This window comes from Dreissena polymorpha, chromosome 12 (assembly GCF_020536995.1).
Source record: "Dreissena polymorpha isolate Duluth1 chromosome 12, UMN_Dpol_1.0, whole genome shotgun sequence".
In the NCBI taxonomy this organism is placed as follows: domain Eukaryota; kingdom Metazoa; phylum Mollusca; class Bivalvia; order Myida; family Dreissenidae; genus Dreissena; species Dreissena polymorpha.
In genome coordinates this window covers 59,391,675-59,411,513 of record NC_068366.1, presented here as the reverse complement: position 1 = coordinate 59,411,513, position 19,839 = coordinate 59,391,675, and the positions used below count along the sequence as shown (strand labels likewise).

The 19,839-nt window shown below is 35.1% G+C and overlaps 1 protein-coding gene across 7 annotated transcripts in view; it reads right to left on the bottom strand.

Moving 5' to 3' along the window:
• The window catches only part of LOC127852350 (protein PAT1 homolog 1-like), a 34,411-nt gene extending 14,635 nt beyond the window's left edge, over window positions 1-19,776 (bottom strand). Inside the window, exons 1-10 of one of the 7 annotated variants that reach the window (XM_052386288.1) lie at window positions 19,645-19,776; window positions 10,514-10,622; window positions 10,088-10,209; window positions 8,211-8,336; window positions 6,491-6,676; window positions 5,980-6,243; window positions 5,338-5,584; window positions 3,237-3,383; window positions 1,244-1,394; window positions 457-522 (exon numbers count right to left, since the gene is read on the bottom strand). In XM_052386288.1, coding sequence (XP_052242248.1) covers window positions 457-522; window positions 1,244-1,394; window positions 3,237-3,383; window positions 5,338-5,584; window positions 5,980-6,243; window positions 6,491-6,676; window positions 8,211-8,336; window positions 10,088-10,209; window positions 10,514-10,622; window positions 19,645-19,656 — 1,430 coding nt within the window. In that variant the 5' untranslated portion in view covers window positions 19,657-19,776. Of the gene's footprint in view, window positions 1-456; window positions 523-1,243; window positions 1,395-3,236; window positions 3,384-5,337; window positions 5,585-5,979; window positions 6,244-6,490; window positions 6,677-8,210; window positions 8,337-10,087; window positions 10,210-10,513; window positions 10,623-19,466; window positions 19,577-19,644 lie in introns of those variants that run through there. The other 6 variants (XM_052386289.1, XM_052386290.1, XM_052386295.1 and 3 more) reach the window with 6 other exon arrangements.
• Window positions 19,777-19,839: the final 63 nt, after the last annotated feature.

The window sequence follows — 19,839 nt, the reverse complement described above, 5'->3', positions numbered from 1 at the left end:
ACCAATAACACTATTTGTTGATGATGGGGAAATGAGACGTATACAATGAATTGTATGGATTAATGTTTTGTTACAAATCATTTAAATTTGCCTGTATGTTGAAAATATGAAATGTGTTGGAAACTTTAATAACATATACAAGATTGGTTCAGTTTAAACTAATTTATCAAAGCTTGAGTGTATAAAGAGCCCTCTAGGCTTATACAGACTATGTCTTCTGTTTTTTGTATATTCATTTTTGGTTCACAGAAACCGTAGATATCACAAGAAATTGTTGTTGATTTCATGTATACACTCACTGTGCTTATTAATAAAGTGCAGCACTCAATTTAAATTCACAAGTGGTGTTGAAATAGTGGATGCGCCGGCTTGTCTGGAGCTATTCTGGCCACATGTCAAAAGACCCACTTTTTCCTTGACCCCTCAGTTTTATGAAGGTCTTTTTATCATACTTACTGCTGATACTTATTGCTGTTGTTTCGATTCATATTTGTATCATTTAAACTGCTGTGGAAAACCATTCTGCAATTAAATAAATAACATGGTTTCAAAATATATAGTTAACATATCTTCTAACAAAAAGTAGAGTAAAATCAAACTCTACTGCACAAACAAATTTGCTGATTGCTTCTAGACTAGTTTTTTTATTATTTTATTCATATGCAACTTAACTACTCATATATGATGGGAAACCAAAATAACAATTTAAAATGGAACTGTATTGCGAAAATTTTTGCCAGTAAATCCTTCGAAAAAAATACCACTGAGCAAATGAAAAACAACAATTCAACCAGCAATGAAAATCACCATGCTACATGCAAATGCGATGAAAAAATTGTACAGAGTAAACAAAAACAAGGAAATAAATTTCCATTAAGATACAATGGTCAACAATTAATCTGTTGTATTCTTCTATACATTTCTATTATCAGATATATAGAAAATACTATGTTTGTGGAAAACAAATACGTTTATTTAGCGAGGCTTAGGAAACCTAAACCGAGAGCAAACAGTTCATGTTTTCCTCCTGCACAAATAGTCTTATCTGGATTCCACCCTTATTAGTATTCAATTTATTCCACAATTTTTGACTCAAGTTTTTATTTGCCTGTAAGGCAACATGAAAAACATCAAATGGTCATGTAAATAAATAAAAAAACCATGGGATGTTATTTAGTTTCAGCAGAAATAAAGATGGGATTGAGTGGCTACGATTTTATTGTCAGCTGTCACTGTCCTCTACCTGTGCTGTTGTGGACTCGGATGGATGACTCCCGGCCCCTGAGGAGACCCGAAGCCTGCCTGGGGACTGGAAAAGGGGCTGCCCACAGGAGGAGGGCCTCGCATGGCCAGTGGTATCCCAATTGGCTGCGAGAGACCATGGCTGGGGGTTACTACAAGGGAATGCATAGTATGGGATTACTATAATTTTGGATTAGTGCCAATTTTTCTTGCTATTTAAAATCACTATTCTAAGCTTACTAAGAATTATGTCAAGTAAGCCTATGAATAGATTAGTATTTATGGTAATTAGAAAACTATTTGGATACACTGTTGTCCTCATTAAACCACATCAAATATTCAAAATGACCAGATAAATTTGGAAAAAGAAAACTGCCCAGTTTGAAATCCCTTAGCATTTAGCCTTAGGTGATATGACAACATCTCAAATCTTGTGTAACAGTCTGCTATAATTATATAGTTAATTACAAATATTTTTAAACTACATACATTCAAAGTTAAAATTTGGGAAATTAAAATTGCTGTTTATAAGCTTGCACTTAGTAATGTATTAAAATTGGATATTAAATAACCAAACATCAAATAACAAATTTCAATTTCTGCTACTACAAAATGCTGCTGTAAGCTGTGATATTATCAACAAAATATTAGTTATTTGAACCACCACCAATTTATGTGAAAGCTAAACAAACACCTTTAAAAAAAATGTTAAAGAACAAGACACATTTTTCAATTAACAAAGATGACTTGAGGCCACACAACCAATTCAAATAAATGCCGAGGGGGGTGGCAACAAGTATGATAATCAGTACGATATGTATTGTCAAATACACAAAAATCCACCTTTACAATGCCAATGTATCTCTACAATGCCTTCCATACAATATCAATATTCCCACAAACATAGAATACTTTACTGCAGCTTTCAACCTACCAACAATACATTTTGCTATTCAAAATAATGGGTGCCACGCTTGGCTGCGGGTGCAGTTTTGAATAAATGAAACCTTGTCAGATTATTTTTTTTAGAGGTCACAGTGACCTTGACCTTTGACCTAGTGACCCAAAAATGGGTGTGGCATGTAGAATTCATCAAGGTGCAGCTACATATGAAGTTTCAAAGTTGTAGGTTGAAGCACTTTGATTTTAGAGCCAATGTTCAAAACTTTAACAAAATGATAAGGTTTTAGCACGATGCGGACATCGAATGACACAACGAGCTGACTATGACAATACCTCGGGTTTTCTCAGAAAATAGCCGAGCTAAAAATGTGTTTTTTTTTCAATAAATGCTCCAACGGTGTTAGCAATCATTCTGTAGATTTTTTTAACTTTTGTTGACATGAAATTTCGTGGATTCATACAAATGTTTTATCTTTAATTTGTTGATTTGTTTATAATCCCTGATAGAGGACTTTGGGCTTGGACATTTATAAGACATCTGACTTTGTGCTTGAGAGTACCCATGAAAATCAACAAAATGAGCCGTGCTCTGTGAAAAGCGGGTTTAAAAGGAAGGTGTTTGCGGATAGAAGACTGTTTACTGTAAAACCAATATTTGAGCAGCGCTGTGTGAAAAGGGGGTTAAATGCATATGTATAAATGTCGTCCCAGATTAGCCTGTGCAGTCTGCACAGGCTAATCAGGGACAACACTTTCCCCCTTTATGATATTTTTTGTTTAAAGAAAGTCTCTTCTTAGCAATGATCCAGTTTAGGTGGAAAGTGTTGTCCCTGAGTAGCCTGTGCGGACTGCACAGGCTAATCTAGGATGACAATTTACGCACATACATTAAACCCTTTTTCACAGAGTGCCGCTCAAATATTGGTTTCACAGTAAAGTCTTATCTCAGCAAACACCTTCCTACATCCAGGTCAAGGCTTTTGCAGGACTAATTACACAATTATCTTTGTAGACAGTAGAATATTAATAAACTGATGCTGTAGACATGCTCCAACTGTGCTAGCCAACATGGAACAGCCATCACCGACTACCTATATAGTGAACGTGATTGTTTGGGGTTGCCAGCGGGGTGTGGAATCTTGCAGGCACCCGTATTGGCAGGGGTGAGCAAGGGAGCATTCCCATTGGTGGAGAGGTTGGGGAACAAAGCAACGGAGACCTCCGTGTGAAATGAAACACTGACAGACATAAGAGACACTGGTGTCCGGTAATATTGATTTTACAGATACTATTTTGCCATTGAAAATATCAAACAAACTAAGTTTATGATAAAGTGTTTATCTTTTAAAGAACCTGGTTATTTGAACATTATTATTACTAAAAGTGTGGGAAAACAATTCTACAGGCCATAAAACAAAACAATTTTAGAAGTAAAATTCATTTTTTTTAACAAATACTTTATCTATGACAGCTACAAAAATTATCTAAAGCAAACAGTCAAATGGCTTTTAAAGTTTGTACTGGGTTCCTAGATTTTAAGAAAAAATTCCAATGTTCTTTTTTAGAAAAGCTGAACGATCATGTGTCTAAGTGTGGGCAATTTTGGTCAAAATGTGAGTTTATATCCATGATCAGGGATCATATTTTTTCGGTTTTGTCGGTCCTAGACCGATTGGGGTCATGAAAGACAGATTGAAAATCCCAAACAGTCGGTCCGATTCTGTTTGCTAAAATTCCAATGTCATGAAATGGATTACACAGTGCACATGCTAACACTTCCTATTTACATTCTTATCTCGATTAGGTGTGATAAGGCGGACTATGACCCCAAGCAGCGAAGATTGATCGCGCGGTTGTGTATTAGTCATGCGTGAATAACCCCGTGTCAATATCAATCGATAATTTCAATGGCTTCTACCAAGCACACTAATTAATCGGTCCGTAATGTGTACTCGTCCACGATAAAATCATTGACAGTTACTTGGGAGATGAAAACCTCGATGTTATCAACGTGGACATTGTGCATTTCATGCATGAAACAGTAAACTTTCATATAAACAAAGAAGAAAATTGGATATTCTGCAATAATGATGGGCGGACCTGAAAGCACGCTCTGTAACTAAACAAAACATGCCGATACATTTTCCACCAGCGTAATAATCCGGCAATAAATGAATGAAAGTCGCGGATCTGATCGACAGAACAGCCGAAAGTTATTTTTATGGACGGACATTCACATAAAATAGTACACAAGAAAAATAATATACATTGTATAAATCTTTAGTAAAAAACGTGTTAGAATCGAAATAATTCGTGTACTTTATTGTTTGTTGTTGAATAACCACGACTGGAAGTTTAGACGCGTGATTTCAAATCACACAAAATGACAGATTAATAATATTGACAGCGATGAAAAGTCAGATTAAACAGCACACGAAACAACAATGAAATAGCAAATGATAGAACCAAATGAGAAAACTCGTATGTTCTGTTAAAAAAATGCCTAAGGGAATTAAATTTGTACATTTATTATACCACCTTCATGAATGGCAAAATCAACGGTTATATTTTAACGTAATTTGTCATGATTTTGGATATACATTTTCGGACACTTTTTCCCCATTTAAATCCAGACCGATTGATGTTGCGGGAAAATATGATCCCTGTCCATGATTATATGAAATTTAAGCAATTAAAAGACAGTCAACAATATAAGAAAGCGCACATTTATAGGGATAGAAACTAACTTTTTACAATTTGCTGCCCACACGGGCAACCATCTTTTGTATTTTGGTTGCCCAGCCAAAAAGTAACAACCAAGAACCATGTACAAGTCATATATATCAAATACTTGTTTAAAATAACATATTAGATAATAAAAAAATAAAATTGCTGGGATCACAAACAATTCATTTTTTTCCCATTATGAGGTTGAAGTGAATAATTTCCTTTGCTTAAAATAAATACCATTATTTTTATTATTGATCTACAGTTGCCAACTTTAATTGAATGATAAATCTCGCATACTTGTTTCAAGCTTTAAAAAGCTAGTTGCCTGCCTGGTTACCAACTTTTAAAATTGAGTTGCCCTGATTAAAAACAACTCTCAACTAGCTTACAGGCAAAAACTAATTTCTATTGATGCATAGAATCAATATGTACACAATATGTATTACAAAACCAGATGAATACCTGGTGACTGCCTACTGAGAGGTGTGGAAGAGTTCCTGTAGGGAGGTGTGCCAACCATGGGACTTCCAATCATACCCTTGCCGGGGGAGCCCCCCATCGATATGGGCACGCTCTGGGTGCCGGGTGCAATCCCTCGGGGCATTGACATACGCATGGCTGACGGGCCACCAAACACAGGGGACCTGTGACCATTCACAACACCGTGTGGGACACCTGGGCTGACCCCTGGCATTGGGTTGGGCGGAACCTGAACCAGAATTAAGGATTATTTAAAATATATACCTAGCAAAAAATGTAATATTACCTGAAATTCAACTAATTAAATATTAATTAATGCTGGTAATCTAAATTTATGAAACTGAGACAGAATAATTATCATCGAAAATCATGGAGTGGCAAAATTAATGGTTGATTTCTTTTTATTAAAAAGAAATCAACCATTAATTTTGCCACTCGATGATTTTCGATGATAATTATTCTGTCTCAGTTTCATATCTAAAATAGTGTACAAAAATACAGCTTGGATTATCAAATCAATGCCCAAAGCATTGTGTAAGATGGCAGTTTTCATTCAGTGGCAAATTCAGCAAACTATTTTGAATTAAAACTCAACACATTAACTCTGCCAACAGCTCCAATTACCATGGCTCGTGACTGCGGGGAGCCAATCACGGGTGGTGGAGGCACATTGTATTGAGCCATTGACACTCGATGCCCATTCTGTACGGAGGACAATGCAGACGGTGGCAGGCTAGACTCCCCGCGCAGCTGACGTTCCAGCTCCTCGGCAGTGAGAACTCGGGGCTTCTGAAGCATTGAGCTCTCGATTTCCTCAAGGGTTTGAGCCTTGGGGAGAACCATTGGGGCGGCCCGCGAGTGGGGTCCATGATGGCTTAGGTGGTGATCCTGCGAGTGGGATAGAATCATTAGGCAGATTCTTGACAATGTCAACTTTGGACTTATGTTGCAGTGAATTTACTTAAGTTCTAGTACAAATGTACAATGCATTAAAAATAAGGTAAGTGTGCCAGACACTGTTTGGTTTGGAATATTTGTCTAGTATCTACATTTTTGGACACAATTTTTTAAAATTATTTTCTAGTGTCTGAAAACTTTGAGTAATTACGGTATATAAAAGAACACAAAAACCTACAGACGAGTTTGCTGACTTAGCAAAGTCAAATATGGCCTGTATGTTGTCGAAATGAGTGGGCTGGGGTGCTTGGTTCTGGTGGGGTGAGCCCCAGATGTTCTTGCTGGTGGGGGAGATCAGGTGCTCAGCGTCCAGCAGGCTGGGAGGGGACGAGGGGCCAAACAGGCTGTCCAGGTCGTGAGGCTTCTGTTTGAGGAAGATTTGATATGTTAAGCAAATGAGCCTCAATCTGGCAAAACCAGGCTTCATGTGTGTGCATAAATTGTCATCCCAGATAAGGCTGTGCGGGCTTATCAGGGACGTCAGTCTACCCTCTTATGGAATTTTTGGTTCTAAGAAAGTTTTCAATAAACAAAAATCCAGTGAAGACGGAAAGTGATGTCAATGATAAGCCTGTTTGGACCGCACAGGCTAATCTCCAACAACAGTTTACTCACATGCAAACAGTATTCCCAGAATGAGGCCAATATGACAAGTGTCATGTCATGTCATTTCTGTCTGAAAATGTCATTTCTGTGTGGAAATAAACATGCACAATGGAAGCAATATCAACTTATAGTGATAACTATAAACATGTTACAGTTGTGCCTGATTTTCAGCTCCAGTTAAAGTTTAAAGAAACAATTTTAAAAAGAAAACAAAATGTGTCATCTTTTAAACATGGGATCTGTGAGATATGTAATCTATGTTAATGACATGCAACAATATCGAAATATCATAATTATATGAAGGCTGTCATGTTATCTTGAAACATCTGATTGATCATGCATTACAAATCAAGTAAAGATCAATTTAATTTAAAGATAAATATTTATACAAGGTCCAAGCAGGGAATAAAACTCATCTTAACTCAAGTTACTGAGCAGAATCAATTTATATATTTTGAGCATAGAGAGCCCTTGAACACGACGGTGCCAAATACAATCCCACTCTTGGTCTTGATGCAAGCTTGGGATACCAAAGTACCATCAGGATTTGTCAATTCAAACTTAAGTTATTGACTGGAAAACACCTGTTTGACACTGTCAGCATGTTTGCCCGAACAACATACCACAATTTAATAACCAGGATTTTTAACTTTATAGAAAACCTGGTTTCAAAGTTTATGCACAACAAATGTTAATTGAAACAAAAGTTATGCTTAAAATGCAAGCAAGTGATAATAAGGAGCAGTGTTTTCAATAAGAGGCGGCTTGCAATTGCTATGACCGCTAAAAAGCAGTTTTTCGTTGCCTACAATTCCTGAAGTCACCACCAATAATGTTGAAAAAAAGGAATACCGTTCTGTTACTTTTCAGCACTTTTTCCATTTCGATAGAAAAGTTTTTTTTAGTTTTAAGCCAAAATCTCATAACTTATTAACAATAAAAGAATACTAAATTTGATCCTTTTGCCTTATTTAATTACTGTTGGCAGTTTGTATTTCTGGACATGCCTACAGACCTCTCAAGAAGACATGCTTCAATTACAAATAATAATTGGCCTCCTTTATAAATTCTTATTGAAAACACTTGTTAAGAACCTGACCTATGATCATCAACATGAAACATTTTGCAATAAAATGTGCAACAAAACAGAAACTGTTATAATAACGTAAACAGTAAAGAAAGTGATACCTTTGGAACAGAAAAGTGTGTACTTCATGTTATGAACTGAACATCCTTCTCTAGCGAGTCACAACACCAACTGGGCAGTAGCCCATACTACGGTATCTACTTACAAGGATGGCCTGAGGTTTCACTTTCACCCGCGCACCTACCCGAGGTATAGGTCTGGACCTGAGAATGGCTGGGTCACCATCGTCCTCATCTACCATCAGCTGACTGATACTGTGCTCCATGTACTCCTGTATGGACATGGCAAGGCATTAATATTGCACAATGATTTTCCATAATGTGTCCGGGAACCTGAGAATTCTTGGTTCATAATTTAAATTTTACTATCTAATACAATCAGGGATCATATTTTTTTCGGTTTTGTCGGTCCTAGACCGATTGGGGTCATGAAAGACCGATTGAAAATCCCAAACAGTCGGTCCGATTCTGTTTGCTATTAAAATTCCCATGTCATGAAATCGATTTCACAGTGTACATGCTTACACACCCTTATGACATTCTTATCTTGATAAGGTGTGAAAAACCATTCGCTGCAGTCTCTAAACCGGTCAGGACCCGTTTATTGCACGTCAGACCAAGAATCAAAAACTTGTGAACAGCGGATTAAAGACACATCCGAATGCACGCGCTGTAACTAAACAAAACATGCCAATACATTTTCCACCAGCGTAATAATCCGGTAATATAATTATGAATGAAAGTCGCGGATCTGATCGACAGAACAGCCGAAAGTTATTTTTATGGGCGGAACTTCACATAAAATAGTACACAAGAAAAATAATATACATTGAATAAATCATTAGTAAAACCGTGTTAGAATCGAAATAATTCGTGTACTTTATACTTTGTTGTTGAATAACTCACGACCGGAAAATTAGATGGATGGTTTCAAATGCTTCGCTCTTGAGATTAAATCCCTACGCATCTAAACTATCGGCCGTGGGTTATTTGACAACAAATTATTAATTCAATATTTAGTTGTTGTTGTCAGTAGCCAACCTACGCACAGACATTTGTTTGGTTCAGTGCATGTTTGTATGCTATTATCGAGTCGACAACAATTTTAAACATCGGTATAGACTTACACAGATTAATAATATTGACAACGATGAAAAAAGTCTGATAAAACAGCAGACGAAACAACAATGAAATACCAAATGATAAAACCAGTTGAGAAAACTCGTTCCGTTTAAAAAAAAATGCCTGAGGGAATTTTACTTGTACATGTATTATACCACCTTCATGAATGGCAAAATCAATGGTATATATTTTAACATAATTTGTCATGATTTCCGATATACATTTTCGGATTATATCCGGACCAATTGATGTTGCGGGAAAATATGATCCCTGAATACAATAGTTTCATAAACAACCTTCACAGAAAATATGTAATGAAGGCACTTAAAAGGACACAAATTCTGCCCTATTTTTGCAGTTAAAACTGGGAAAAAAGAGAATCCACACCAGCAAAAGCAAAAAGTGCCCTTTTTAATTCAGTCAAAGAAATGATAAAACGAGAGCCCTGATTACTAACTCTCCATATTCAGGAGTTCAACTAAACTCTTCTTTTGCACATAGAATGGAGCACAGTTAACAAGGCTATTGTCAAGCAATATGGTCCCCTACCGGCTTCACCATTGTCAGAAATTCCACCATTTTCAGATCTTTTTTTTGGTTGCCATAGCAACCACAATTGTTGACGTAGGAACAAAATGAAATAACGTGCATAATGTCCATATTGCCATCTATCCATGTAGCAAGTTTCATGAAAAAATATTTAAAACTTTCAAAGTTATCGCAGGATCCAGAAAAGTGTGACAGACAAACAGACTTACAAAGCGCAAACCATAAGTCCCCTCCGGTGAAACCGGTAGGGGACAATAACTACTTGTAAAATTATTTTTACATAAAAAAGGAGGTGACAGCTAAAAGGAGGAAAAATAACACCCTTGACAGTTCACAGTTTATACAAGCCCACCTCCTGAGAGCGGTAGGTCTTCTCCGCAGTGTTGAAGCCTGAGTCGTTGTGGCTCTCATGCTTGTGGCCGGTCCCCAACACCTCAGCAAACTTTTCTGTCTGCTGCTCCCAGTCATAGTCCTCTAAAACACACAAACATGCCACAATTTAGATAAGAAACTCATTCATTTATCTTCAATGCAGTAGTGAAAAACATGTATTTATCTGGCTTAATGTTTTGAAAAATCTGATGCTCTTTTCCGCTTGCCTCAACAAGAATTAGATTGCAAATCTTGGAAAATGTCATCTTTACAATTTTTAATTTACTATAGATATTTTACTATATCTTTTTTTTTCTTTTTTAGAATGGCTTCTTTAGCAAACATATTGAAAATACGACATTTCTACAATTGTTCTCTCTAAATCATGACAATTGTGAGTCAGCACCCTGATCAATGTCCCCAAATGTCTCATCATTGAGGATGTCAAAGTCCCCCTCTTCCTCTGGGGCCTCTAGCAGTTCATTGGCATAACTGGATACTCTTGGTCCAAGAGCCTGAAATAGCGCATGAAAAAGAAATTATGTACAATCATACATTTTTTATGAATAAAAAGAAAGAACAATGGTAATGAGTTGCTGGTTTTTTTTGTAATCGCTCTATGAGTTAAAAGCATTCTTGAAATGAAATTTCTAAATTTTTCTTAATGTCCATATTGCCATCTATCCATGTTTCAAGTTTCATGAAAAAATATTAAAAACTTTTAAAGTTATCGCAGGATCCAGAAAAAAACATCATTTTCAGCAGTATTTCTAGTCTATTTGTTGCCATAGCAACCATATTTTTTGACGTAGGAACAAAATGAAATGAGGTGCATAATGTCCATATTGCCATCTATCCATGTTTCAAGTTTCATGAAAACATATTAAGAACTTTTAAAGTTATCGCAGGATCCAGAAAAGTGTGACAGACTGACGGACACACAGAGCGCAAACCATAAGTCCCCTCCGGTTTCACCGGTAGGGGACAATAAAATACCATCCTAATCTACAATAAAATACAAAACAAGAGATGTGTTTGTCAATAACACAATGCCCCGTACTGCACCGCTTTGATTTATTTTATTCTTTTATCATTTGGCAGGTACATATAATTATCTCCCTTTAAAGCCTATTACTTCCCTTGGATTTGTTTTTTTGACCTTTGACCTTGAAGTATGACCTTGACCTTTCACACTCAAAATGTGCAGCTACATGAGATACACATGCATGCCAAATATCAAGTTGCTATCTGAAGCGACATAGAAGTTATGAGCATTTTTTGAAACCTAAACGCAAAGTGTGACGGACAGACGGACAGTTTGATCACTATAAACCCTCCTTCGAGAGCCTAAAAAATGTAGGTTTTATAAATGAAATGCAGCTTTTTGAAATACACCACCCATTTCAACAGTATTGAGGCAATTATCACATCAGTATTACATATAGAACAGGTTAAGTGTTAAATATATTAAATCAACTCAGTAAAATACATCAATCACACAACATTCCCACAGTGGCACTTAAGTGTGAGTGTGTTTGTATTTGTTAATTTTGTCCCCCAAAGTGTGAAATGTGATTGTTTCTTATCAATCATAATGGGCATAATAAGTTGTATAAAACAAGTGATGAGATGATTGAACTAGAGCTGTAACGATTCGATCCGATGCATCAAAAATCGGTTTTAAATGGGTTGATTCGATTACGATACCATCCCTACCAAATTCGATTCGATTCTTTAAAATAAAAACATAGATACATGTACGTTAAGCGCGCTATACCCAGACTATTTGATACGGGAAGGTTTAGGTCTTATCTTTACCTGTAATTACGACGCGCGTGAAATGGTTGAAAAAGTTGTGGCAGACAAATTAAAATTATCAGATGCGCCTAAGAAGCTAAAATCAAAAGTGTGACAGTATTTTGTGTTTCGGGATGCTAGCCCTCCCGATAAAGCTACGTGTAAAATGTGCTTCACGGATGTGGCGTACCCTAAGTCCGACTCAACCACTAATCTAATGCAACATGTCAAACGCAAACATAACGTTGATTTAGCAGAAGGTAACACCAGTGCAACTACTCAAGTCGCCCGCCTTATATTATTATTTATTTATTTATTATTGTGTAGTCAACACAATCTTCAAGTCAGAAGTTTATATATATTTATATTGAGTTCATAATTTGCTATTTGTTTATGTGTTATAAACATCTCTCGTTACAGGTTGAAATCAATTTTTGGTAATTAAATGTTGTAAAACTCAGACTAACAATATTTGAGTTTTTATAGTTCAGTTAATGGTTGTAATGAAAAACTCAGAGCTATTTTTTTTGGTTGATGTCTTAAATCCCATATATTAAAATTTTTATGTATGTTATTGATTGTTACTTTGAATTGTATGTCAGATCTTTGATTATTCATGTTTAATTTCATATTGGTGCTGTAAAAAACAAAAAAACAATTGTGTTAAGTTTTGTTACTACAGCAGTTAACATTGAAGGATTTCTTCATAAAAGGCAATAATAAAATAGTTAAGTTGAATATGATTGTCCTTTTAATAATTTATCTGATATATGAAGATGGTTTCAATAGACCAGTTGAATGTCATTGTTTACATTCGGGATTTTCCGCGCATGCGCACCGACTGGTTGGCAAAAACACTGGTTACAGAAACGTAAAACATGTATATATGTCTTTTGTTTAGTCAATAAAACTATACAAAAATCCGAAATAAACATTAAAACTCTAAAATAATAGTGCAAAAATATAATATTTAGTACCAATATATGTATTTTCATAAATATAATTTCCTCTGTATAAAAATACGAATTGGTTATTAACATCAGAGTAACGTTGTCGGAAGACTAAAAACTGGCATTCCCTCAAAACAAAACAATAAATATTCTTTCGTATTCTTTGTGATAGTAAGATTTTGATAAATTATATTTCAAAGATCTATAATAACACATACAGGTACATTTATTTGATTATAATTATAAGTGGTGTAGATATTGTTATTGTTCATAAGCGAACGAAAGTGTAAGAGGGGCATTTAATCAATTATATAAAACGAAGCCCTTAAAGCGGAATACATTACAATTTTTAAACATTGTAGTAATTTTATTTTCCATTGAATGAATTATCGTTTGGTTTCAATCGAATGACAATATCATAAAGTTTAGCATACACATGAAAAACAAGAACTGCATTTTAAGCAAATTGAACTGTCTTTGCATGCACTTCCTTTACTGGTGATAAGGAGTGTTAACAATCTAGCATTTTATGATAAATAAATCTATATATTAATTTATTTTAGGCAAGTATTCTTAACCCTTTTGTATTTAGCTTGTGTTCATGATTTTGTTTCGTACACTACAGTAACGTACAATCTAAACACGTAATAGCCGAGTTTACATTTGCCGGTACTCGTTAAATACGTAAACTGTGCAGCAGTGAAATTGCAAAATATTTTTAATTTATAGTTAATAAACACTGTATTATTATGATTAAACTGGTTAATATTATATATATATATATATATATATATATATATATATATATATATATATATATATATATATATATATATATATATATATACACTCAGTGTTTTTTTAAATAAAATATTCGGCGTTATTCGGCCCAATTCCCCCATCTCTAGAGTATATATTTTTCCCCCAAATATTAGAAAAATTCCCCTCTCGGAAGTGTTATTCAATTTTAATCAATACCTCAATTAAATACGTCTTTCGTTACGAATTAATTTTTCCTATAATTTTTCTGAACTGCCGCATTCGCGTGTTTACTTTCTTTTAGCCTTTACTCCTTTACCGCAAACAGTATGTAGTTAACTATCACGAATTTTGCTTAACGACATCTACCGTAAACCGTACGTATTCCACCATGTCGCACAACAGCAAAAGCTACAAAAAATCTGTTTTAACTTTCATGGTAGTTGAAACACAGAATTCTTTTTAAATCATGCATTTTAGATGTTCTCAAAAATGGTTTAATCACAACTAGGGACAGAATGAGGACAATTTTGGTATAAATATATTGCCTGTACAAACTTCAACATTGAAAAGGCATACAAACTTGATCGGTGTATTATATGCTATAGTCAGGGGTGTCAATTGGCCAAAATCTAAAATCCTGAAAATAGGCCTATCATTTTGGGGCCAGAGCAAAAAAGGGTTAATAATTCATGTAACTTTGTGTACTATTGTATATAACTTTGTAAACAATATGTCAAATTAAAATAATTTGTGTTTAAGATGACATTTTGTGACATAATCTTAAAATTCCAGATAAAAAATCCTCTGATTTATATCAATATCAAAATTGGTCCTTAAGGGCCAAAATCCTGATTTCAGGCATAATCCTGATTTTTGACGCCTCTGTATAGTATTATCAAAGGCCAATTGTTGCAAGAGCATTTACACACAATAGCATACGAGATTGCTATGTTACAATGTGTATATTGGATAAAAACAAGATGCGTTTGTGAAACTTAATGTCCCCCTATATGACGTTTGAACTTGAAGGATGACCTTGACCCTTCACCACTCAAAATGTGCAGCTTCATGAGATACACATGCATTTCAAATATAAAATTGCTAGCTTCAATATTGCAGAAGTGACATTACATGAGCAATTTTGACCCATATATTTGACCTTGAAGGATGACCTTGACCTTTCACCACTCAAAATGTACAGCTCCATGAGATACACATGCATGCCAAATATCAAGTTGCTATCTTCAATATTGCAAAAGTATTCATAAAATAAGCGATTTGGGCCACATATATTTGACCTCTGACCTTGAAGGATGACCTTGACCTTTCACCACTTAAATTGTGCAGCTCCATGAGATACAGATGCATGCCAAATATCAAGTTGCTATCTTCAATATTTCATAAGTATTCATAAAATAAGCTATTTGGGCCACATATATTTGACCTCTGACCTTGAAGGATGACCTTGACCTTTCACCACTCAAAATGTGCAGCTCCATGAGATACACATGCATGCCAAATATCAAGTTGCTATCTTCAATATTGCAAAAGTATTCATAAAATGAGCGATTTTGGCCACATATATTTGACCTCTGACCTTGAAGGATGACCTTGACCTTTCACCACTCAAAATGTGCAGCTCCATGAGATACACATGCATGCCAAATATCAAGTTGCTATCTTCAATATTGCAAAAGTATTCATAAAATGAGCGATTTTGGCCACATATATTTGACCTCTGACCTTGAAGGATGACCTTGACCTTGCACCACTCAAAATGTGCAGCTCCATGAGATACACATGCATGCCAAATATCAAGTTGCTATATTCAATATAGCAAAAGTTATTGCAAAATGTTAAAGTTGGCGCAAACAGACCAACCAACCAACCAACCAACAGACCAACCAACAGACAGGGCAAAAACAATATGTCCCCCACTACTATAGTGGGGGACATAAAAATGTTGTTTTGCCGTATATATTTTGGAATAATTTTTTCTCTCTATGTATGGTGAATTATAGTGTTAAAACTTGATTTTGTACTGTTACTTGCCAAGCATTTAAGTTTCCACTTTTTTCCCTTTTACGCGCAAATTTTCCCCCCTCAGGGGACCCAACCCCTTTCCCCCAAAACTAAAAAAAAACACTGACACTAGTTCCTGTTAATCTATTTCGGACAAATATCTTCAATTTTTTTTTTCCATATGTTAAAATATTTTATTAAAGCAACTGTTTCGTATTTTAGCTTTACAATTTTGCTTAAATGATCGCTCAATATTCCAAGAGCTGACATGGAGGTATCATAAATTGTGTTAAATGACCAGACACTTGTATGCAACATGTGGTTTATGCAGGGACCCAAGAATAGGTCCCTGGATTAATGACACCATGTGTTCTTTGTAATTGTTTGGACAGTATCCGATCATAACGAGATAATCGGTTTATAATGAACAAATGTGCAATAAAACACCGGGTTAAAAACGCTGAAACAAAGAGTGTCAAAATTGGTGTGAATAATTAAATAAATAAAAAATACATTTAGCAAGAGAATTTATTTCACGTGTAACAGGGTAAGGTTTTTACAGGCATAAATGTTCAAATCAGTTACTATATGTTGCGTACATAAATTCGATCTATTTGCTGTTTGTTTACATCCTTATTTGTGTTCGTTCATTAAATTTGATTTATTCTGAAAGAATTTCAATATCTGAGAATTTTTTATGTAAAAAATGGTCGCGAAGATGTGCAAAGTAGAGATTTTTATGGTAAGGCCAGAAAAAAAAATAGTCTTGGTTCAGGGAACATGGCCAGAAAAATGTAGGAGGGTAGGTAGGTTTTTTCTTTTTTTTTTTACCAGTCGACTGATTTCAGGGTGAAAAAGGGTCAGTTAATGCACCCATGATTGTTTAAACATTGACCAAATGATTAACATTGCACATGTGGTATTTAGTCGTTGTATATTATTCAATATTCCTAGCTCTTTATGCACTTCTTCAGGGCTAGCGCTGGCCCAAAATTTCTTTGAGCCAACCATTTTTTGTTTGTCTGTCTGTGATAGTGTGACCTTCATATTCAAAAGTGAACACGCCATCTTTATCAGTCTCTGGTGTTTGGGGTGTGACCTTCAGAATTTTTTTCATCATGAGACCTGACCTAGTCTCCGACAGGTGCTCAAGAGTCTGAATAGTGGCTGTCAAAAGAAGGGTAACCTCAGAATAGCACAAGTCTTTCTTCTGGTACATTTTTTGATAAAATGGCAATGGGTTTGAGCGCATCACACAGGAAGTGAGCAGTGTACATAAATTTGAATGTTGCTATTGGTTTGTACAGGCTAAGGGCCTCACAGTACATTGATTTTGATTCATTATCAAAGCGAAGCCAATTGTTGTCAAGTTTCCATGACTCTTGGAATGCTCTAGTGTTTTAATTTTTTTTTTTTTGTTATGACTCTTTAAGGTTAAAGACGCCATGTTAGCGACTGTAGAGAAAAAGTGGTTACTTCCATTTTTATAGTAGACTAGATGAATGACTCTTCCTATGTGTTAAAAATTCAAAACTTTAATTACAATTAAACCGCGCGTGTTTTTCACATTTTCATTTGATTAAAATACGCTGCTGTCAGTTAGCATAGTGTGCGAGTAAAACAAACAAATTAATTAATTATCATCTTTTCATTTCGATCGGAAATTGGCAGAAAGTTGTAACATCATCGACATAGAACTAATTATTTAATTATCACTTTTAAATTCAGATCAATAGACAGCTTGGAAATAATTAAATTATTGTCACGCTTCTTTTCATTTTTAATCTTTAATAATACGACATTTGCGACCGACCGCTATTTTGTTTGCAGACGACAATATTAACTGTGTATTCAAAGTGCACAGTATCTGCGCATGAATGACCGAATATTACTCCATAGCTCCACCCATTTTTACATTTCATTCAACAACGTCATTTGATGTGTAAGAGAGCTCAATGTTGATTGGCCAGCTAGCATGCGCACTTCAATAACAATAAGGTCAAGCGATGTCTCGTATACAGGTGCAGACCGGTTTTTGTTCACTGTTCAAATTGCGAACACTTTCATTGAAACAAAGAGAAAAATATAGAAACCCAATCCAGATTTAAATGGTGGCTGTTTTCAATGAAATTTTACGAGATTTTAGCATTTTCGCAATCAGATTTTTTTCCATGGACCAAAAAAATCGTTAGGGTCGGGGGCAAAAAATAGGGTCGGTCGGGTTCCCTGAACCAAGACTATTTTTTTTTTTGGCCTAACCACATACCGAGCTCGTAAATTGTGTTCCCCTCCCGAGTTCGTTTATAGTAAAAACAAATAATAACAACAATATAATCATGCCAAAAAATGCATTTCCTTGCACGCTTATGTTTTATTCAGACAAAGTTAGTAAAATTATATTTGATATAGTGCATGATTATCAATAAAAATGATGATTATTTCAACCTTCTCTATATGCGCTTATATGAATTTCACCTCTTTTTGCCAACCAGTGGGCGGAGTCTAATTTTTGAAGGTGGGCGTGACGTCACTCGTCAACTGGTCTATATGCAATTGAATATTCCTCAAGTACTGCAAGACTACCGTGTTGCTAGCTAAAGAAACTTCAGCGTACAGTTTACATAGTATTGACAGACCTGTACTCTGAAGCTAACCCCGTATCGAAAGTCAACCAGAGTCATAACATATTTATGTCACGCTATAAATCAAAGAAAGCTCATTTTCTTGGAAACATTTCAACATATATTGGTGAATGAATATAAAATACTGCATCGGGGATTATTTCAAGGTTCAAATGTTTCAAATGCATCTTACAATATACGAAAATAACTCTCATCAGTCTGAAATTCACAATTTTGACGCCATTGTCGCTTTGTCACGTGACGAGTTTTCATTTCGATACTTTCAGATCGACCTTGACATTATTTGCTGAAATTGTAAACATTACTTTCGTTTTCTGAAATCTATTTGTGATAAACAACTTATGTTTGGTGGATTATAAGACTGATTTCAGTGTGAATCCGGTAGTTTTAAATAATATTTACTTTGAGTTTGTATTTACACTACTATTTGTTTACAAAACAAGCGAGAATAATCTAAAATACCGGGAAATGTCATTCTGAATTTGAAAACACTTGAGCACATGGTATGTTACTAAAAATAGAAATAATGTCATATGACCGTGAAATCTCGGGAGATTCGCATTTCAAGTAAGTCTGACACATCGCTTTTTTTATCGATATGTAATAGCAGAATAGATACATTTTAAATGTTTGAGATAGTATTTTGTGAAAGATTATATCAGTTAATTGTAAAAAATGTCAATCTTTCCGATCAAGTGGTTGATTTGGGACAATAACTGCATTTAAAAGCTGTTTTGGACCGGTATTTATTAACTGTCAACTTTTCGGGAATTTCTGGTTGACTTTCCTAATGGGGTTGGTCCATAACTATAAAGTCGCGCCAGTCAAAAATCATAAAAAGCGACATTTAAAGTTATGGTAGCCAGAACTACCGTGTTGCAGGCTACATTGATTGATATAAAATCTCAAGCTTAAAATTACACACAAAAATTAGTGCCTTTATATAATATAGCAGTAAATGTATTTCTCTGAAATAAATCCATCCATCCATGGCCCATATCGGCAAGTTATAGCACAGTTGAAAGCAAATTAACATTAACAATCCACATGTTTAAAAGCTGGGTGGGGTAAAATAAAAATACAAAAACATTGTGCATAGCGTTTAACTGTCAATTAGAAACTAAGAAGACAAATCACATGAATGTAAAGGTTTTCTTAAAATGTCATAGAAAGCAAGTGGTCATACTGAATAATCTTCTAAACACGCATCTGCCATTTCATGTCATTTTTGTGTGATTTTCCTTTCATTCTTTACATACTCTCTAACCAAAATTTAGTTACCAGTTTTCTCGTTAATTTGTGATTCATTCTAAAATTGCATTTATATTGAATACGGCTGCTTTTCAAAAATATAATGTTTATACCTTGATGATCATTTTGTTATATTGTATGCATAATACTAGTTTTGTGGTGTTGAGACTATTTGACCCAATTCTCGTGGACAAGGCGGGTGGAACCGGAAACTGCCGATAACTATCGGAAAACGAAAGAAAAATCATTATTTTGCGTTACTTTCCCTACAAAATAACTGTATCACATTGTTATAACATTCATTTCCA